The sequence below is a fragment of the Salmo salar genome, chromosome 05 (genome assembly GCF_965601325.2).
Source record: "Salmo salar chromosome 05, fSalSal1, whole genome shotgun sequence".
Lineage (NCBI taxonomy): Eukaryota > Metazoa > Chordata > Actinopteri > Salmoniformes > Salmonidae > Salmo > Salmo salar.
This window is the reverse complement of record NC_138295.1, coordinates 51,742,624-51,761,830: the sequence shown is the minus strand read 5'-3', so window position 1 is coordinate 51,761,830 and position 19,207 is coordinate 51,742,624. Positions and strand designations below refer to the sequence as shown.

At 43.4% G+C, this 19,207-nt stretch overlaps 1 protein-coding gene across 1 annotated transcript in view; it reads right to left on the bottom strand.

The window, feature by feature from the left end:
• Positions 1-19,207, bottom strand: part of LOC106605060 (R-spondin-2) — an 88,108-nt gene that overhangs the window by 23,285 nt on the left and 45,616 nt on the right. Inside the window, exons 4-5 of the mRNA XM_045718331.2 lie at positions 11,433-11,576; positions 10,844-11,032 (exon numbers count right to left, since the gene is read on the bottom strand). Of these exons, the coding sequence (XP_045574287.1) occupies positions 10,844-11,032; positions 11,433-11,576 (333 nt within the window). The remainder of the gene's footprint in view (positions 1-10,843; positions 11,033-11,432; positions 11,577-19,207) is intronic.

Genomic DNA, 19,207 nt, shown 5'->3' with positions numbered 1-19,207 from the left:
GTTCTGAACTTCACATGCTAATGTAAAAAGCTGGTTTTTGATATAAATATGAACTTGATTGAACAAAACATGCATGCATTGTATAACATAATGTCCTAGGGTTGTCATCTGATGAAGATCATCAAAGGTTAGTGCTGCATTTAGCTGTGGTTTTGTTTTTTGTGACATTATATGCTAGCTTGAAAAATGGGTGTCTGATTATTTCTGGCTTGGTACTCTGCTGACATAATCTAATGTTTTGCTTTCGCTGTAAAGCCTTTTTGAAATCGGACAGTGTGGTTAGATAAAGGAGAGTCTTGTCTTTAAAATGCTGTGAAATAGTCATATGTTTGAAAAATTGAAGTTTTTGTATTTTTGAGGAATTTGTAATTCGCGCCACGCCTATCATTGGATATTGGAGCAGGTGTTCCGCTAGCGGAACGTCTAGATGTAAGAGGTTAATATAGGTTGTAATCTATCTCATTGATCAATGTCAACCAATTATTACCAAATGATCTACGTTGATATGACTGGGTATATTCTGACTCAGCTAGCATGGCGTCACTGAAACCTGGACTCAGGGGTAGATGTAACATCTTCCTGTAACATTGTGTCTCATGTAACCATACCGCACTTAACCCGCTAAAAAAGACAGCCAAAAGCACATTGAATTTCCAATGTCCTATCACTATGATTTCAACCATTTAAAAGCAAAACCAAATTCCAATTTAAAAAATCATGTCAGATTTTTGGTTTAGTTGTCATCCAAAGTTTATCACAGTGCTTTCAATCATTTTCTATCGGTCTATCGGACACTTTTCTTGGGCCACTATAACTAACTATTTTGCCAACTTGGACAGGTCCCCCCTTCCACACGGAACCCCACTAACCCACAGACGGAAACGCACGAGCTGGCTAAAAACAGACCTCCCTCCCATCTTCCACCAGCTTGCTACCTATGGCCCTGCTAGCTGTCTGAATCTCACTGGACCCTTTGATCACTCGGCTAAGCATGCCTCTCCTTAATGTCAATATGCCTTCTCCATTGCTGTTCTGGTTAGTGTTTATTGGCTTATTTCACTGTAGAGCCTCTAGCCCTGCTCATTATACCTTATCCAACCTCTCAGTTCCTCCACCCACACATGCTATGACATCTTCTGGTTTCAATGATGTTTCTAGAGACAATATCTCTCTCACTATCACTAAATGCCTAGGTTTACCTCCTCTGTACTCACATCCCACCATACCTTTGTCTGTACATTATACCTTGAAGCTATTTTATCGCCCCCAGAAACCTGCTCCTTTTTCTCTCTACTCTGGACGTCACAGACGACCAATTCTTATAGCTTTTAGCCGTACCCTCATACTTATTCTTCTCTGCTCCTCTGGGGATGTAGAGGTGAATCCAGGCCCTGCAGTGCCTGGCTCCACTCCTACTCCCCAGGCGCTCTCTTTTGATGACTTCTGTAACCGTAATAACCTTGGTTTCATGCATGTTAACATTAGAAGCCTCCTCCCTAAGTTTGTTTTATTCACTGCTTTAGCACACTCCGCCAACCCGGATGTCCTAGCTGTGTCTGAATCTTGGCTTAGGAAGTCCACCAAAAACTCTGAAATCTTCATCCCTAACTACAACGTTTTCAGACAAGATAGAACGACCAAAGGGGGCGGTGTTGCAATCTACTGCAGAGATAGCCTGCAGAGTTCTGTCCTGCTATCCAGGTCTGTACCCAAACAATTTGAACTTCTAATTTTAAAAATCCACCTCTCCAAAAACAAGTCTCTCACCGTTGCCGCCTGCTATAGACCCCCCTCGGCCCCTAGTTGTGCTCTGGACACCATATGTGAACTGATTGCCCCCCATCTATCTTCAGAGCTCGTGCTACTAGGTGACCTAAACTGGGACATGCTTAACACCCCAGCCATCCTACAATCCAAGCTTGATGCCCTCAATCTCACACAAATTATTAATGAACCCACCAGGTACAACCCCAAAGCCGCAAACACTGGCACCCTCATAGATATCATCCTAACCAACGTGCCCTCTAAATACACCTCTGCTGTTTTCAACCAAGATCTCAGCGATCACTGCCTCATTGCCTGCACCCGTAATGGGTCAGCGGTCAAACGACCTCCACTCATCACTGTCAAACGCTCCCTGAAACATTTCAACGAGCAAGCCTTTCTAATCGACCTGGCCCTGGTATCCTGGAAGGATATTGACCTCATCCCGTCAGTAGAGGATGCCTGGTTATTTTTTAAAAATGCCTTCCTCACCATCTTAAATAAGCATGCCCCTTTCAAGAAATTTAGAACCAGGAACAGATATAGCCCTTGGTTCTCCCCAGACCTGACTGCCCTTAACCAACACAAAAATATCCTGTGGCGTTCTGCATTAGCATCGAACTGCCCCCGCGATATGCAACTTTTTAGGGAAGTTAGAAACCAATACACACAGGCAGTTAGAAACGCCAAGGCTAGCTTTTTCAAACAGAAATTCGCTTCGTGCAACTCCAACTCTAAAAAGTTCTGGGACATTGTAAAGTCCATGGAGAATAAGAACACCTCCTCCCAACTGCCCACTGCACTGAGGATAGGAAACTCTGTCACCACCGATAAGCCCACTATAATTGAGAATTTCAATAAGCATTTTTCTACGGCTGGCCATGCTTTCCACCTAACTACCCCTACTGCATTCAACAGCACTGCACCCCCCACAGCAACTCGCCCAAGCCTCCCCCATTTCTCCTTCTCCCAAATCCATTCAGCTGATGTTCTGAAAGAGCTGCAAAATCTGGACCCCTACAAATCAGCTGGGCTTGACAATCTGGACCCTTTCTTTCTAAAATTATCTGCCGAAATTATTGCAACCCCTATTACTAGCCTGTTCAACCTCTCTTTCGTGTCGTCTGAGATTCCCATAGATTGGAAAGCAGCTGCTGTCATCCCCCTCTTCAAAGGAGGTGACACTCTTGACCCAAATTGCTACAGACCTATATCCATCCTACCCTGCCTTTCTAAGGTCTTCGAAAGCCAAGTCAACAAACAGATTACCGACCATTTCGAATCCCACCGCACCCTCTCCGCTATGCAATCTGGTTTCAGAGCTGGTCATGGGTGCACCTCAGCCACGCTCAAGGTCCTAAACGACATCGTAACCGCCATCGATAAGAAACATTACTGTGCTGCCGTATTCATTGACCTGGCCAAAGCTTTTGACTCTGTTAATCACCACATCCTCATCGGCAGACTCAGTAGCCTTGGTTTCTCAAACGATTGCGTCGCCTGGTTCACCAACTACTTCTCTGACAGAGTTCAGTGTGTCAAATCGGAGGGCCTACTGTCTGGACCTCTGGCAGTCTCTATGGGGGTACCACAGGGTTCAATTCTTGGGCCAACTCTTTTCTCTGTATACATAAATGATGTCGCTCTTGCTGCTGGTGAATCTCTGATCCACCTCTACGCAGACGACACCATTCTGTACACTTCTGGCCCTTCTTTGGACACTGTGTTAACAACCCTCCAGACGAGCTTCAATGCCATTCAACTCTCCTTCCGTGGTCTCCAACTGCTCCTAAACACAAATAAAACTAAATGCATGCTCTTCAACCGATCGCTGCCTGCACCTGCCCGCCTGTCCAGCATCACTTCTCTGGACGGTTCTAACTTAGAATTTGTGGACAACTACAAATACCTAGGTGTCTGGTTAGACTGTAAACTCTCCTTCCAGACTCACATCAATCATCTCCAATCCAAAGTGAAATCTCGAATTGGCTTCCTATTTCGCAACAAAGCATCCTTCACTCATGCTGCCAAACATACCCTCGTAAAACTGACCATCCTACCAATCCTCGACTTCGGCGATGTCATTTACAAAATAGCTTCCAATACCCTACTCAACAAGCTGGATGCAGTCTATCACAGTGCCATCCGTTTTGTCACCAAAGCCCCATATACTACCCACCACTGCGACCTGTACGCTCTCGTAGGCTGGCCTTCGCTTCATAATCGTCGCCAAACACATTGGCTCCAGGTCATCTACAAGACTCTGCTAGGTAAAGTCCCCCCTTATCTCCGCTCACTGGTCACCATAGCAGCACCCACCTGTAGCACGCGCTCCAGCAGGTATATCTCTCTGGTCACCCCTAAAGCCAACTCCTCCTTTGGTCGTCTCTCCTTCCAGTTCTCTGCTGCCAATGACTGGAACGAACTACAAAAATCTCTGAAACTGGAAACACTTATCTCCCTCACTAGCTTTAAGCACCAGCTGTCAGAGCAGCTCACAGATCACTGCACCTGTACATAGCCCATCTATAATTTAGCCCAAACTACTACCTCTTCCCCTACTGTATTTATTTATTTTATTTATTTTGCTCCTTTGCACCATATTATTTATATTTTATCTTTGAACTTTCTTCAAACTACAAATCTACCATTCCAGTGTTTTTCTTGCTATACTTTATTTACTTTGCCACCATGGCATTTTTTTGCCTTTACCTCCCTTATCTCACATCATTTCCTCACATTGTATATAGTCTTATTTTTTTATTATTTTTTTTTATTCTACTGCATCATTGATTGTATGTTGTTTTACTCCATGTGTAACTCTGTGTTTTTGTATGTTGTCGAACTGCTTTGCTTTATCTTGGCCAGGTCGCAATTGTAAATGAGAACTTGTTCTCAACTTGCCTACCTGGTTAAATAAAGGTGAAATAAAATAAATAAATAAATACAATTTTCAAAGCATGGCAAGGTTCAAATTAGAATACAATGTCAGATAGTATGTTTATTTATACAACATATTAATGTGTAATCACTGTGCTTCATCTAATAGCACAACCAAATGACCTGGATTGCAGATTCTGCACAGATTATTACAGCGATTGTGAAGATCTCACAAACCTGCGACAACCTATTCATCCTATCTTAAACATGCGCACTTTATATAATTACATAAGAAATGTATAGCTACAGTAACCTCAAAATGTGGCCATGGATGTGTAACTACTATTGAGGTTGAATGTTACATTCGTTTGTAAGATAGCCTTAACTTTAGGCTATTTACTGACACTTAAATAAAGTCCACCTGTGTGCAATCTAACTAATAATGTGACTTCTGATGGTAATTGGTTGCACCAGATATTATTTAGGGGCTTCATAGCAAAGGGGGTGAAAACATATACATGCACCACCTTTCAGTTTTTTTGTTTTTGTGAATTTTGTTTTTTAAACAACTAAATTTTTTTCATTTCACTTCACCAATTTGGACTATTTTGTGTATGTCCATTACATGAAATCCAAATAAAAATCAATTTAAATTACAGGTTGTAACGAACAGAATAGGAAAAACGCCAAGGGGGATGAATACTTTTGCAAGGAACTGTATTTAGACACATCTTTGCATTTCGTTGAGAAATGCTTTGTTTCTTGACGTCCTTGACATTATCTGGGCTTTGAATATCTCTCTCCATGTATATTTTCTTGAGGGATTATGTCTCACAGAAGACACTGAGGAAGAAAGATCCTTGACTCTGGGCAATGTGAGTCAGGGTTAAACTGGGAGAAATTAATCTGTAAATGACTTCCAGTGTTATTTAAGCGCATAGAAATGCAAGCCGGAGGCAATCAGATAAACATTAACATAAATAGTGTATATCTACATACATGTAAAATATATATACATATACACTACCGTTCAAAAGTTTGGGGTCACTTAGAAATGTCCTTGTTTTTGAAAGGAAAGCACATTTTTGGTCCATTAAAATAACATCAAATTGATCAGAATACAGTGTAGACATTGTTAATGTGGTAAATGACTATTGTAGCTGGAAATGGCTGATTTTTTTAAATAGAATATCTACATAGGCGTACAGAGGCCCATTATCAGCTACCATCCCTCCTGTCTTCCAATGGCATGTTGTGTTAGCTAATCCAAGTTTATCATTTTAAAAGGCTAATTGATCATCAGAAAACCCTTTTGCAATTATGTTAGCACAGCTGAAAACTGTTGTTCTGATTAAAGAAGCAATACAACTGGCCGTCTTAAGACTATTTGAGTATCTGGAGCATCAGCATTTGTGGGTTCGATTACAGGCTCAGAATGGCCAGAAACAAAGAACTTTCTTCTGAAACTCATCAGTCTATTCTTGTTCTGAGAAATGAAGGCTATTCCATGCGAGAATTTGCCAAGAAACTGAAGATCTCGTACAACTCCGTGTACTAGTCACAACAGTTTTTAGCTGTGCTAACATAATTGCAAAAGGGTTTTCTGATGATCAATTAGCCTTTTAAAATGATAAACTTGGATAAGCTAACACAACGTTCCATGGAACCCAGGAGTGATGGTTGCTGATAATGGGCCTCTGTATGCCTATGTAGATATTCCATAAAAAATCTGCCATTTCCAGCTACAATAGTCATTTACAACATTAACAATGTCTACACTGTATTTCTGATCAATTTGATGTCATTGTAATGGACCAAAAAAAATTGCTTTTCTTTCAAATACAAGGACATTTCTAAGTGACAACAAACTTTTGAACGGTAGTATATATATTTGCTGTGTCATTTTTATCCTTAGCAATCTAATCGAATACTTATCCAAAATACTGGTGTTCATGGGAAGAAATTACATGCAGTCCAAATTATATTTTTTTAACCCAGCCTTTCTTTCTTTCGTGTCAATCGCGATTCTACTCTAGTTCACACTCTGACTTATTTTCTTGTTGGGTTGTATTGTTGTAAATGTATATTTAGAAGAAAAAAACATACTTTGTGGTTATAGCCTGGGAATAATCCTATTTACGTCTTGAGACGTAATTTGTTATATTGCGGAGCTAAGCCATGGTGTATTAGATAGCATTGGAGGGCCTTACTGCCCAAAGTCCCCGGAATCTGTTGTAATTTAAGAGGTCAACTGGGAGGTATTTAATAATGAACCCGGGCGTAATGAGGCCTTTCCATGAACCTCTTGATCTTCATCCACCGGCTTGGACCACTTCCTGGTCACCTGCACACCAAAGGGAAATACAGACATTCCTCCTATTGGATTACTCTTTATTATCACTTATGGGAAGTGATTATTTTACAATGTCAGTTGGTCTGGAACTGGGACTGGGTCCATGCTGCCTGCCTGAAATGAACCTCTCTGCTGTGTGGAACCCTGAGTATTTCTTCTTCTTTGCTTTCTTGGCATTCTCTTATCCCGCTCGACTTAAATGGCTTCCATTTTACATAGTATTTATTTTAACAGCTTGACATGGACAAGTCTTTCGTTTCACAGGCTTAGTTTTGGGGGATAGGATTTTTCACTACCACTTGGGGTTAAGCGGCTTGAGGGTCGGGGAGTTAACAGTGCCGTTTAAGTCTAAAACTCAACTTCATGGCACAAGCCACCTCTGCCATTCTTGTAACCAAAAAGAGCACACAGCGACGACAACAGACGACTTTACCTACACAACTAAATATAGGCCATGGACCATTCCCGTGGACATTGAATGGGATGAGGACACTAATAGATGACCGTATCAAACATAAGACAGGAGTGATAAGGAAGGTCGACGTTAGAGGCCCCCACACTTGGTTTATACAGGCAAGCAGAAAAATAGCTTTGCTTTGCATTCAACTGAGACTTTTCACAAAACTCCCCATCACTGACCTCAGACTAGATAATTGATGCCAGTAACACAGGCCCAACAATGCCAGGTTTTAATTCAAGAAGACCATAAAATACTTTGGAAAAGGTCAAGCAAGCAGTGCTAAATTAGGAGGGGGAAATTCCTAAAGAAAAACAGGACAGGGGATAGGAACACATAATCACCCCACTGGGCACACAGTATTTTAATCAATTTTGTTTCCACATTATTTCAATGTTTCCACGTCATTTTCACTGGGCACAGATGTTAATTCAACGTCTATTCCACATTGGTTCCACGCACATGGTCCACCTAGAGTCAAGAAACTTCCCAGTGGGACAGTTTCCAAGCCAGAATGCACTGCCTACCTCAATATTGCTGCAATAGGAGAGACAATCATGGTTTATTTCAAGTATATTTACTCTCTCACCACCTCACTAAACGGTACTCTGATTTAACATGCAATACCAAAAATGGAGGAAAATCCTGGAGAGAAAGGAGGATATTTTCCTGCTTTTGTTGAACAATGTTCTTTTTCATAATTTTTCCGGAAGGCTTGAAGCAAATCTGCCATTCTGTCACTATAACTCCTATATCTCCTTGTTTTGCCTAAGGAAGTATATATACAGTGAGGGAAAAAAGTATTTGATCCCCTGCTTATTTTGTACATTTTCCCCACTGACAAAGAAATGATCAGTCTAGAATTTTAATGGTTGGTTTATTTGAACAGTGAGAGACAGAATAACAACCAAAAAATCCAGAAAAATGCATGTCAAAAATGTAATAAATTAATTTGCATTTAAATGAAAGAAATAAGTATTTGACCCCCTCTCAATCAGAAAGATTTCTGGCTCACAGGTGTCTTTTATACAGGTAACAAGCTAAGATTAGGAGCACTCCCTTTCAGAGTGTGCTCCTAATCTCAGCTCGTTACCTGTATAAAAGACACCTGTCCACAGAAGCAATCAATCAATCAGATTCCAAACTCTCCACCACGGCCAAGACAAAAGAGCTCTCCAAGGATGTCAGGGACATGATTGTAGACCTACACAATGCTGGAATGGGCTCCAAGACCAGCGCCAACCAGCTTGGTGAGAAGGTGACAGCAGTTGGAGCGATTATTCGCAAATGGAAGAAACACAAAAGAACTGTCAATCTTCCTCGGCCTGGGGCTCCATGCAAGATCTCACCTCGTGGAGTTGCAATGATCATGAGAACGGTGAGGAATCAGCCCAGAACTACACACAAGGCAGCTGGGACCATAGTCACCAAGAAAACAATTGGTAACACACTACGCGGTGAAGGACTGAAATCCTGCAGCGCCCACAAGGTCCCCCTGCTCAAGGAAGCACATATACATGCCCGTCTGAAGTTTGCCAATGAACATCTGAATGATTCAAAGGACAACTGGGTGAAAGTGTTGTGGTCAGATGAGACCAAAATGGAGCTCTTTGGCATCAACTCAACTCGCTGTGTTTGGAGGAGGAGGAATGCTGCCTATGACCCCAAGAACACCATCCCCACCATCAAACATGGAGGTGGAAACATTATGCTTTGGGGGTGTTTTTCTGCTAAGGGGACAGGACAACTTCACCGCATCAAAGGGACGATGGACGGGACCATGTACCGTCAAATCTTGGGTGAGAACCTCCTTCCCTCAGCCAGGGCATTGAAAATGGGTCGTGGATGGGTATTCCAGCATGACAATGACCCAAAACACACGGCCAAGGCAACAAAGGAGTCACTCAAGAAGATGCACATTAAGGTCCTGGAGTGGCCTAGCCAGTCTCCAGACCTTAATCCCATAGAAAATCTGTGGAGGGAGCTGAAGGTTTGAGTTGCCAAACGTCAGCCTCGAAACCTTAATGACTTGGAGAAGATCTGCAAAGAGGAGTGGGACAAAATTCTTCCTGAGATGTGTGCAAACCTGGTGGCCAACTACAAGAAAAGTCTGACCTCTGTGATTGCCAACAAGGGTTTTGCCACCAAGTACTAAGTCATGTTTTGCAGAGGGGTCAAATACTTATTTCCCTCATTAAAATACAAATCATTTTATAACATTTTTGACATGCGTTTTTCTGGATTTTTTGGTTGTTATTCTGTCTCTCACTGTTCAAATAAACCTACCATTAAAATTATAGACTGATCATTTCTTTGTCAGTGGGCAAACGTACAAAATCAGCAGGGGATCAAATACTTTTTTCCCCTCACTGTATCCTAAACCAAAATCCCATTGACTGAGTTAGGGACATATTTGAGTTAGGGACAGCTTTTCTGTCATCACCTCATCAATAAGCATACTTGAACGAGGCCATCACTCTAAATGGTGTGTTTGGATCATCTGTGAAGAACTGAATACTTTCAGGATAAATATTTTCCTAGCTGTATTTACACAAAAAAAATATTTCCAGATCTGACTTCTCATTTAATGGTCGACGTACATGCTGTGCGTACCGCAAATAACTTTCAAATGGACGGGAGGAAACAGAGAGTGCCATTGAGGAAACCTGCAGTTCATACTTTGAAGAATTCCACTGAAGAGAGGGAGAGAGAGAGAAAAATATACCCAGAAAAACCTGGTGAGCTGGCTTGAATGGGGCGGCCATGGAAAAATACTGATATTTCATGCATGAAAATGCCACTGTGCACCTAAAAACCAAAAGGTTAAAAAAAGACAGAAAGTGGTGGGTTTGTGTTTGAGGGACACGCAGAGTTAATGTGGGCTAGAGCAGCAGACATACCTGGTGGGTCTCTGAGACCAGAAAGGGGAAATGGTTTCTCCCAAGAGGGGGTTCTGGCCCCATACCCTCGATACAAGTCTCTAAAGGACAGGTGTCAAACTCATTCCACGGAGGGTCGAGTGTCTGCAGGTTTTCGCTCCTCCCTTGTACTCGATTGATGAATTAAGGCCACTAATTAGTAAGGAACTCCCCATACCTGGTTGTCTAGGCCTTAATTTAAAGGGAAAAAAAGAAAAACCTGCAGACACTAGGCCCTCCATGGAATGAGTTTGACACCCCTGCTCTAAAGTACTATAATCCTTGAGGAGAGGCTAGATTTGCACATGACACACACAGACCAAAAACACCATAAAGATAGAGATGGATGACACAAACGCGCACACACACACACACACACACACACACACACACACACACACACACACACACACACACACTATCCATCTACCCACCCAAACAGCTGTCTGCCAATACGATGTTACATCTTACCTCTCCTGCAGTGCCTAATGGCCATTTTGCATCTCTTGGACTCGGCGATGGTGGGGCAGGGTATCGTGTCCTTGGGCGGCTTCTTCACGATGTGCCGCATCCGCGTCTCCAGACCCCACTTGAAGCCGCAGGTTTTGTTTCTCCTGGTGCAGGACCCCCACTCGCTCCACTGGCCCACCTCGCAGCCCTCTGTGTGGGGAGAGACATTAGTTATTAAAGGGGTAACACCAGGGATACTTGATGGAGGGTCCAAATCAAGGTTTACAGGTTGTACATAGTGAAAAGACTAGGATGGCCATAACATCTTGGTGTGTGGACCTTTCCATCCTTCTACTGTTTCATTTAAAAACATATACAAGAGGTTAGAAGGTTAAAGACTGTTGGGTAAAGTCAATCAGTTCTAGGAGATCCTGCCTCAATGTGATCCACATTGTCGACTTTCCACATTTCAAACACAGTATGAATTACTCCAAAAAGGCACCCTATTCCCTATATAGTGCACTACTTTGGACCAGAGCCCAGTAATGCACTACATAGGGAATAGGGAGATATTTCAGATGCACATATGTCTTTGCTTTTTCCCTTTTACCTCCACACTCCATGGTGTCCTCCAGGGGCGCAAAGCCCTCGGGGCACTTCTCGGAGCAGCGCCCTTTGTGCAGGTAAAACCCTGCCTTGCACTTCGTGCAGAAGTCTTTACTGAAGCAGGACTCACAGTTATCTATCCTGCACCCTGTGGGAGGAAGAGGAGACGAGATGAGAGGAGATGCTGGGAGAGGAGGGGAAGTGAAGTGAGGAGAGGTCTCGGCAAGGCCTGGGCTAGGCAGCGTTGATAGAAGACTAAAGGGGTTTGGGGAAGGAGATGGAGTTCTTGAAAGGATAACCACCCCCCCTCCAAAAGAAAGCCTCTGTGTTGATGTCCTGTGAATTACATAACTATATATCTCCAGGGCTGTGCTGTACTTCAGCACACTCGGTTTTCAGTGTGAGCGGGGGAAGAGTGTGAACTGTGAAATAACAACAGCAAAGTTAGTGAAACATTACCTCACTGTGACCCCTTTCAACACAGGCAGGAAAACATATCACTAGCCTGACATCCAACAGTCTGGAGACAACACAGAGGTCTGGGCCTGGTTCTGATGTCCTAGCCACAAATGGGTTTGAGGGATTCTATTTTGTTTTGGTTTTAAATATATATTTTTAAGCAAGTTAGTGTTACCCATGCCTCCAACTTATGTTTGATATGGTTTATTCTAACCTTAGTGTTATCAGACATTGCATCATTGATGGGGGTAAGAATGAACTTTTTGTGATTAGGAAGCTGGCATACAGCTGTGATAGAATCCTCGGTTTTGTGTTAGTTAGGGTTGGGGAACAAAAACATTGCGAGCCCCTGCCAAACTAACTAACCAACACTGATGTCTTTGGTGAGAAACACAACGCCACACTTCTCGTCCCACGCCCCACCCTGCCGGGCTGAAACGCAGCCCTGTGCGGCGAATGCGATGTGTCATCAAGCCTTTTACTCTGCAAATAGCACTTTCAGGCAGGGGCCCAAATTACACGAGCTGCACCGACGGGTCGACGCACTGGGCTGCTTGATTAAAAGGAAGCCCTCACCCGAGCTGTCTAATTTATGACACTCCTCAGAATCCCTAAGTGGCCTGATTGGTTGGCTAACCCCAATCTATATTAGAGGAGGCTGGTGGGAGGACCTATAGGAGGATGGGTTAATTGTAACGGCTGGAATGGAATTAATGGAACGTATCAAGCATATCAAACATATAGAAACCACATGTTTGACTCTGTTCCACCAATTCCCTTTCAGCCGTTACAATGAGCCCATCCTCCTACAGCTCCTCCCACCAGCCTCCACTGGCCTATAAGCTAGCCAACTAGCAGCAGTCATCTCAATCACTCGCTTCACTAGGCTTTCGCAGGTATGGTGGTGGCATCTGGTCTTCTCTGTGTCTCCCGGAGAGTCACCATGTGTTCATGTGAGTGTGTGATTGTGTGTTGAAGTAATTATCCACATGTAACAGATACAGAGTACAAGGCCCAAGAGTCTTTTATCTAGGAGCCGTTTGCGGGCCCGGAGAAGGTTCTCACAATCACGCCCCTTAATTACACCATCTCCAGCTAACCATCAGGCCTCCTCTGCTCGCTCTGCATTCCTCCGCAACGACGGAGGTCCCTCCCCTTTTCACTTTGAACCCCTAAGTATGGCCTCTACCCACTCACTCTGTCTCTCACGCTTTTCCAATCCTGACCAGTCTAAACAAACCCGCTGCAAACACACACATAAGTACACACGTACACACATATACACGTCACGTACACACACACAATGGAAACACACAACCATATACACACACATATAATTATACAAACATGTACACACACACACACACACACACACACACACACACACACACACACGCATGCAAACAGACACACACACACACAAACAAACATGTCACATAAACTAACCACACTCAAATCAGAGTTGGTTGGGGACACACCCATCGCCCCTGTCGCCTACCTTCTGAAAAGATGACAAGATGTTCGAATACCAGCATCCACACTGTTCTTGATTCTTTACCTAGATACAGTATCTATTGGCTCTCTGGCTGGTCATTGGCATAATGCTTGATTATCACCCTCATCAAAGTTTAATGAATGATGTTCCTGACGAGATATATATAGGCCTACTGTAGGCTTATATCCAGTGAGGTTCAATGGAGAAATAAAATAAATAAAAAAATGTGTATATACACACACACACACACACACACACACACGTATGTATATGCATGTATGTTTGTACTGCATGTATACATAATATATTTGTCATGTGAAAGCTGTATATAAAAGCACCATGCATGTAGTATGTAAAACATAGTATGTAATATGTAACAAAAAAGCTGTAAAAATAGTTTTTACCTTAGGGACATGAATAAAATCAGCTACAACCTTAATTATATAAATGGTAAAAGCACAGTGCAACCTAGGGCAATATAATGTCATTTAATATACGCTTTTATCCAAAGGAAAAGAGAGAAACTCTCCGGAGGTGACAACCATATGTGACAACCAGCTGGGATTTGCAGAAACGGGATGTTGGGGTAGGAACAGTGTAAATGCAGTGCTACTGGAACGGATGTGCGGATGTGGTATATGGAGGCATACAACAGACACTCTCAGATTCAAGAGGTGGTCTGAGGCAGCCTGTAAGACCTCACTGCGCTCCTGGGTTGTGTTCATTAGGGCACACTGTAGGGCAATTCCACGGTAACAGAGTGATGCTGAGACTCGGCAGCGGAGTTGTACTTTAAAATGTATATCCAACAAAAAACAATGATTGCAAAGTTAAACAGACAATACAACTCTATGCACAAGGACTACTTTTAACAATTTCCACTGAACATTTTACAAAAACACATTTACTTGAAGAACAGTGCTGGTGCAAAGTTTGGTAAAAGAACGACGCCACAAACAGCACAAACAGTCATTCTGTGTGTTTAACCTTGCAATCATTGGTTTTTGTTGGATATACTGTACATTTTAAAGTGAAAAATCTGAGTCTCAGCATAACTATGTTACAGTGGAATTGCCCAACACTGGACAAGTACAAATAGTTTTATTCCGTTTGGTGCCAATTGAAGACGACCTAGATAGAACAAAACAAACTACACATGGAAGGCAGCCAACATTTACAATATAGACATTTCTGCCTTCTCATTATCTCATCCCTGGTCCAACATATCACACACACTTGCTTATCTCTTGTTTGATAAACACACTGGGCCACTAGAGTTACGCAGTGCTGTAGAGATTTTGGCATGGAATGAGTGAAACAGGGGAGGTAAGGCAGAGGCCCACACAAAGGCAGGATGCGCTCGCTCTCTCCTCCCTCTTCTCTACTTTTTTAGCTCTCATCCCTCTCTCCTCTCTTTGTTCCTGCTGAAATTAGATATCGCTGGTGCTCGGTGTCAATACACGTCAGGCCCAAGACAGGGACCCAACAGCCAATAAATCAAAAGAGTAAATTGGAAAGTAGCGCTCCTCTTTACCCGTCAAACACAAGCCTTCCCAGGCCTGTCATCACCTGAGTCTTTCTTTCTTTCGCTCTGAAGAAATAAAAGAAAAAAGAACATCTGGCGCTACTACACTCTCAAGCACCGGCTTGTTGCGCAACCTGCTGTTATTGACAACAAACAGCAGTGGAGACGCTGGTACACCGAAACACACACGACTAGCGAGTGCCACAACGTTAAAGTTCATCTTACAATATAAACTCAGCAAAAAAAAAGAAACGTCCCCTTTTCAGGTCCTTGTCTTTCAAAGATAATTTGTAAAAATCCAAATAACTTCACAGATCTTCATTGTAAAGGGTTTAAACACGGTTTCCCATGCTTGTTCAATGAATCATAAACAATAAATGAACATGCACCTGTGGAACGGTCGTTAAGACACTAACAGCTTACAGACGGTAGGCAATTAAGGTCACAGTTATGAAAACTTAGGACACTTAAAGAGGCCTTTCTACTGACTCTGAAAAACACCAAAAGAAAGATGCACAGGGTCCCTGCTCATCTGCGTGAACGTGTCTTAGGCATGCTGCAAGGAGGCATGAGGACTGCAGATGTGGCCAGGGCAATAAATTGCAATGTCCGTACTGTGAGACGCCTAAGACAGCGCTACAGGGAGACAGGACGGACAGCCGATCATCCTCACAGTGGCAGACCACGTGCAACAACACCTGCACAGGATCGGTACATCCGAACATCACACCTGCGGGACAGGTACAGGATTGCAACAACAACTGCCCGAGGTACACCAGGAACGCACAATCCCTCCATCAGTGCTCAAACTGTCCGCAATAGGCTGAGAGAGGCTGGACTGAGGGCTTGTAGGCCTGTTGTAAGGCAGGTCCTCACCAGACATCACCGGCAACAATGTCGCCTATGGGCACAAACCCACCGTCACTGGACCAAACAGAACTGGCAAAAGTGCTCTTCACTGATGTGTTTCGGTTTTGTCTCACCAGGGGTGATGGTCGGATTCGCGTTTATCATCGATGGAATAAGCGTTATACCGAGGCCTGCACTCTAGAGCGGGATCGATTTGGAGGTGGAGGGTCCGTCATGATCTTGGGCGGTGTGTCACAGCATCATCGGACTGAGCATGTTGTCACTGCAGGCAATCTCAATGCTGTGCGTTACAGGGAAGACATCCTCCTCCCTCATGTGGTGCCCTTCCTGCAGGCTCATCCTGACATGACCCTCCAGCATGACAAGGCCACCAGCCATACTGCTCGTTCTGGGCGTGATTTTTTGCAAGACAGGAATGTCAGTGTTCTGCCATGGCCAGCCCGGATCTCAATCCCATTGAGCACGTCTGGGACCTGTTGGATCGGAGGGTGAGGGCTAGGGTCATTCCCCCTAGAAATGTCCGGGAACTTGCAGGTGCCTTGGTGGAAGAGTGGGGTAACATCTCACAGCAAGAACTGGCAAATCTGGTGCAGTCCATGAGGAGAAGATGCACTGTAGTACTTAATGAAGCTGGTGGCCACACCAGATGCTGTTATTTTTGATTTTGACCCCCCCTTTGTTCAGGGACACATTATTCCATTTCTGTTAGTCACATGTCTGTGGAACTTGTTCAGTTTATGTCTCAGTTGATGAATATTGTTATGTTCATGCAAATATTTACACATGTTAAGTTTGCCGAAAATAAACGTAGTTGACAGTGAGAGGACATTTCTTTTTTTCCTGAGTTTAGATGTCAAAATCAAGCTTATAGTCACATTTATTAGCCAACACTGGTGGTAGCGATTCCTGTCCTACTCCTTATCAGATAAGGTAGAAGATACGTCATTCCTTTACAGATATACGACATATGCATATAGCTCTGACAAGGGAGAGACTCCCAAGATGAAGACCTTCCTCTTAGTCAGTGATCGAGGTCAAAGGTCCTCGGAAGAAGATGTAGGTGGGGGGAGACGCCACGACAGACAGACATCCCTCTGTCAAGATAGGGAACAGAGAGGCTATCTGAGATCAGACAGAGCCATAGTTAGCGCATATATATACACACACACACACGTATGTGTGTGTGTGTATATATGCGCTAACTATATATATATATATATATATATATATATATATGGCTGTGGGGTCAGAGTTAGATGGATATGAGGGAAGTTCCCACAGGGTGCTGCATCTGCCCTGTTGCTTGTCTGCCTCTGCGTTGGCCAGGGGCCCAACGGAGAGCCCCAGACAAGGCCCCCAGGGGCGCATGGCCCTCAGATGCATAGGGGCAGGTTATAGCCCTCTTTGGGATTAACCTCTGTGCCACCTCCAACGTCTCGTCTAGGTGCCGTTCTGGGAGACTAATAAGAAATAATGAGGTCATCAGATCTGGCAGGAATCTGATGAAAGGAAGTCTTAATGTTCTTCTTGAGGCTTAAAACACTTTATCTCCTCTTGGCCTTGTTTCTCAGTTTTTAACTCAATATCAAATCATTTCTGGTTAACAATTAAGTACCGTACTGTGATTGTTTTTAATTAAAATGGTCAAAAAGAAAAATAAATAGCTTCTTAGTAAAGTGCAATTTCTCAAGCATGAATTTTGTTAGGACTGTCTGGGAGTGGGGAGGGGAAAACTGAAAACTAGTTGTTATTGGCAGAGAGGTTTGGAACTCTCTTTCTTATTGTAATATTAGGCCAAAACGCCAACCCACCAACACAGGCAGAAATTTCAGGTTGTTGTAATGGTATGCGTGAAGGGCTGTAGGAAGTCAGGCGCAGGAGAGCAGATAGTTGGTAGCAAAACGGAGCCTTTTATTTGGCGACCCAAAAGCACACGGAACAAACTAACACGAAATACAAATAAGGGTTTAACATAACCCAGCGTAACCAGCCTAACGTGCGCATTCATGAACAGATAAACAATCACTCACAAACAAACATGGGGGAACAGAAGGTTAAATAATGAACAAGTAATTGGGGAATTGAAACCAGGTGTGTAAGAAAAGGACAAAACAAATGGAAAATGAAAAGTGGATCGGCGATGGCTAGAAGGCCAGTCACGTCAACCGCCGAACGCTGCCCGAAACAAGGAGAGGGACCGACTTCGGCGGAAGTCGTGACATTTGTCTTTTCAAAGAGCTCTTAGTGCATTATTATAATTTTCACAATTTCACAGTATTTTTCCAACAACATAATGTGGAAATATACTGAAAAACACAGCAAATCTAGTTTGACTGCACTGGACCTTTAATACAAGATATTAAAAAACGAGATGTTTCTGCTAAGATAGGAATTCAAAGCCACCGAGTATAGACAGTGGCTGAGCTGAGGGGTTAACATCTTTTAAAGGAAAGTCATGGTTGCACTTGTATGAATGTGACTGTTTCCATTTTTTTGTTTTTTTCAGTTTGTGGTATTCATGTCAACTGCATTTGGAGTTGAATCACGGAGCTTTAAAAGCGTGATCTAATCCTGCGAATCTAGCTGGCAACGACTCTCCCCTCTCTCTCTGCTGTGGTCTGGATCGAAAATCTGCAAATTTGATCAGGGACACTCAAAGCAATTGTTAATTTCTGTGTTCTGTGTGCGATTGGGTTGACATGGGACATATGCCATCACTTGATTTATTTATATGAATATTCATGTTAAAAAAAACTGTAAATCATTTTTCAAAAGATGGAGAATATGTTGTGAACCCAGAGAGGGCCTTTCTTGTAAGCTATGGGGGTTAGGTTGTCAAGCCAATCATCAGTCTAATGAAAAGTCTTCCAGGATGCTAACCAGGCCTGCTGTTGAACAGGCAGGCAGCGGCAGTGTCCATGTCCATGACCAGACAGAAAGAAGCTCTGGCAGTGAAGCGGGGGAAAACAAACCCCATTTTTCCAGCCTTCCTCTCCAAGCGGGTCTGAGGGAAGCAGCTAGCCTAGTACTAGCCTAATAGCGCTTTGACCTACTCTCTTTAACCAGAAGGTTTGGCTGACATTTAACCCTTGGCTTGCTAGCTGCCACCCAGCCATGTCATGTGGATTGATGGATGGCAGGAGTTCATGGCACAGGACAAGGCTGCATGTTGTCCCCTCTGACATTCTCTTTTCTTTCCACGTGGACACGGGCACTGTCTCGCTGCCGGTGTTCCTGTCAGTCAGAATGGGCCAGTGGAGAAGAGACACGACAGGCCTGTCAGTTGGTGTCCATTGTGTTGTCTCGCAGTGTGTCTAAACTGCGGTTTGTAAAAGCTGTGATTAACTGTCCCTTGGTAAGGTGCAAAGGCCAAAAGCAAATGGTATTCTTCTGGTTAAAATGAGCAATAGAAATACACATAGGAAGACAG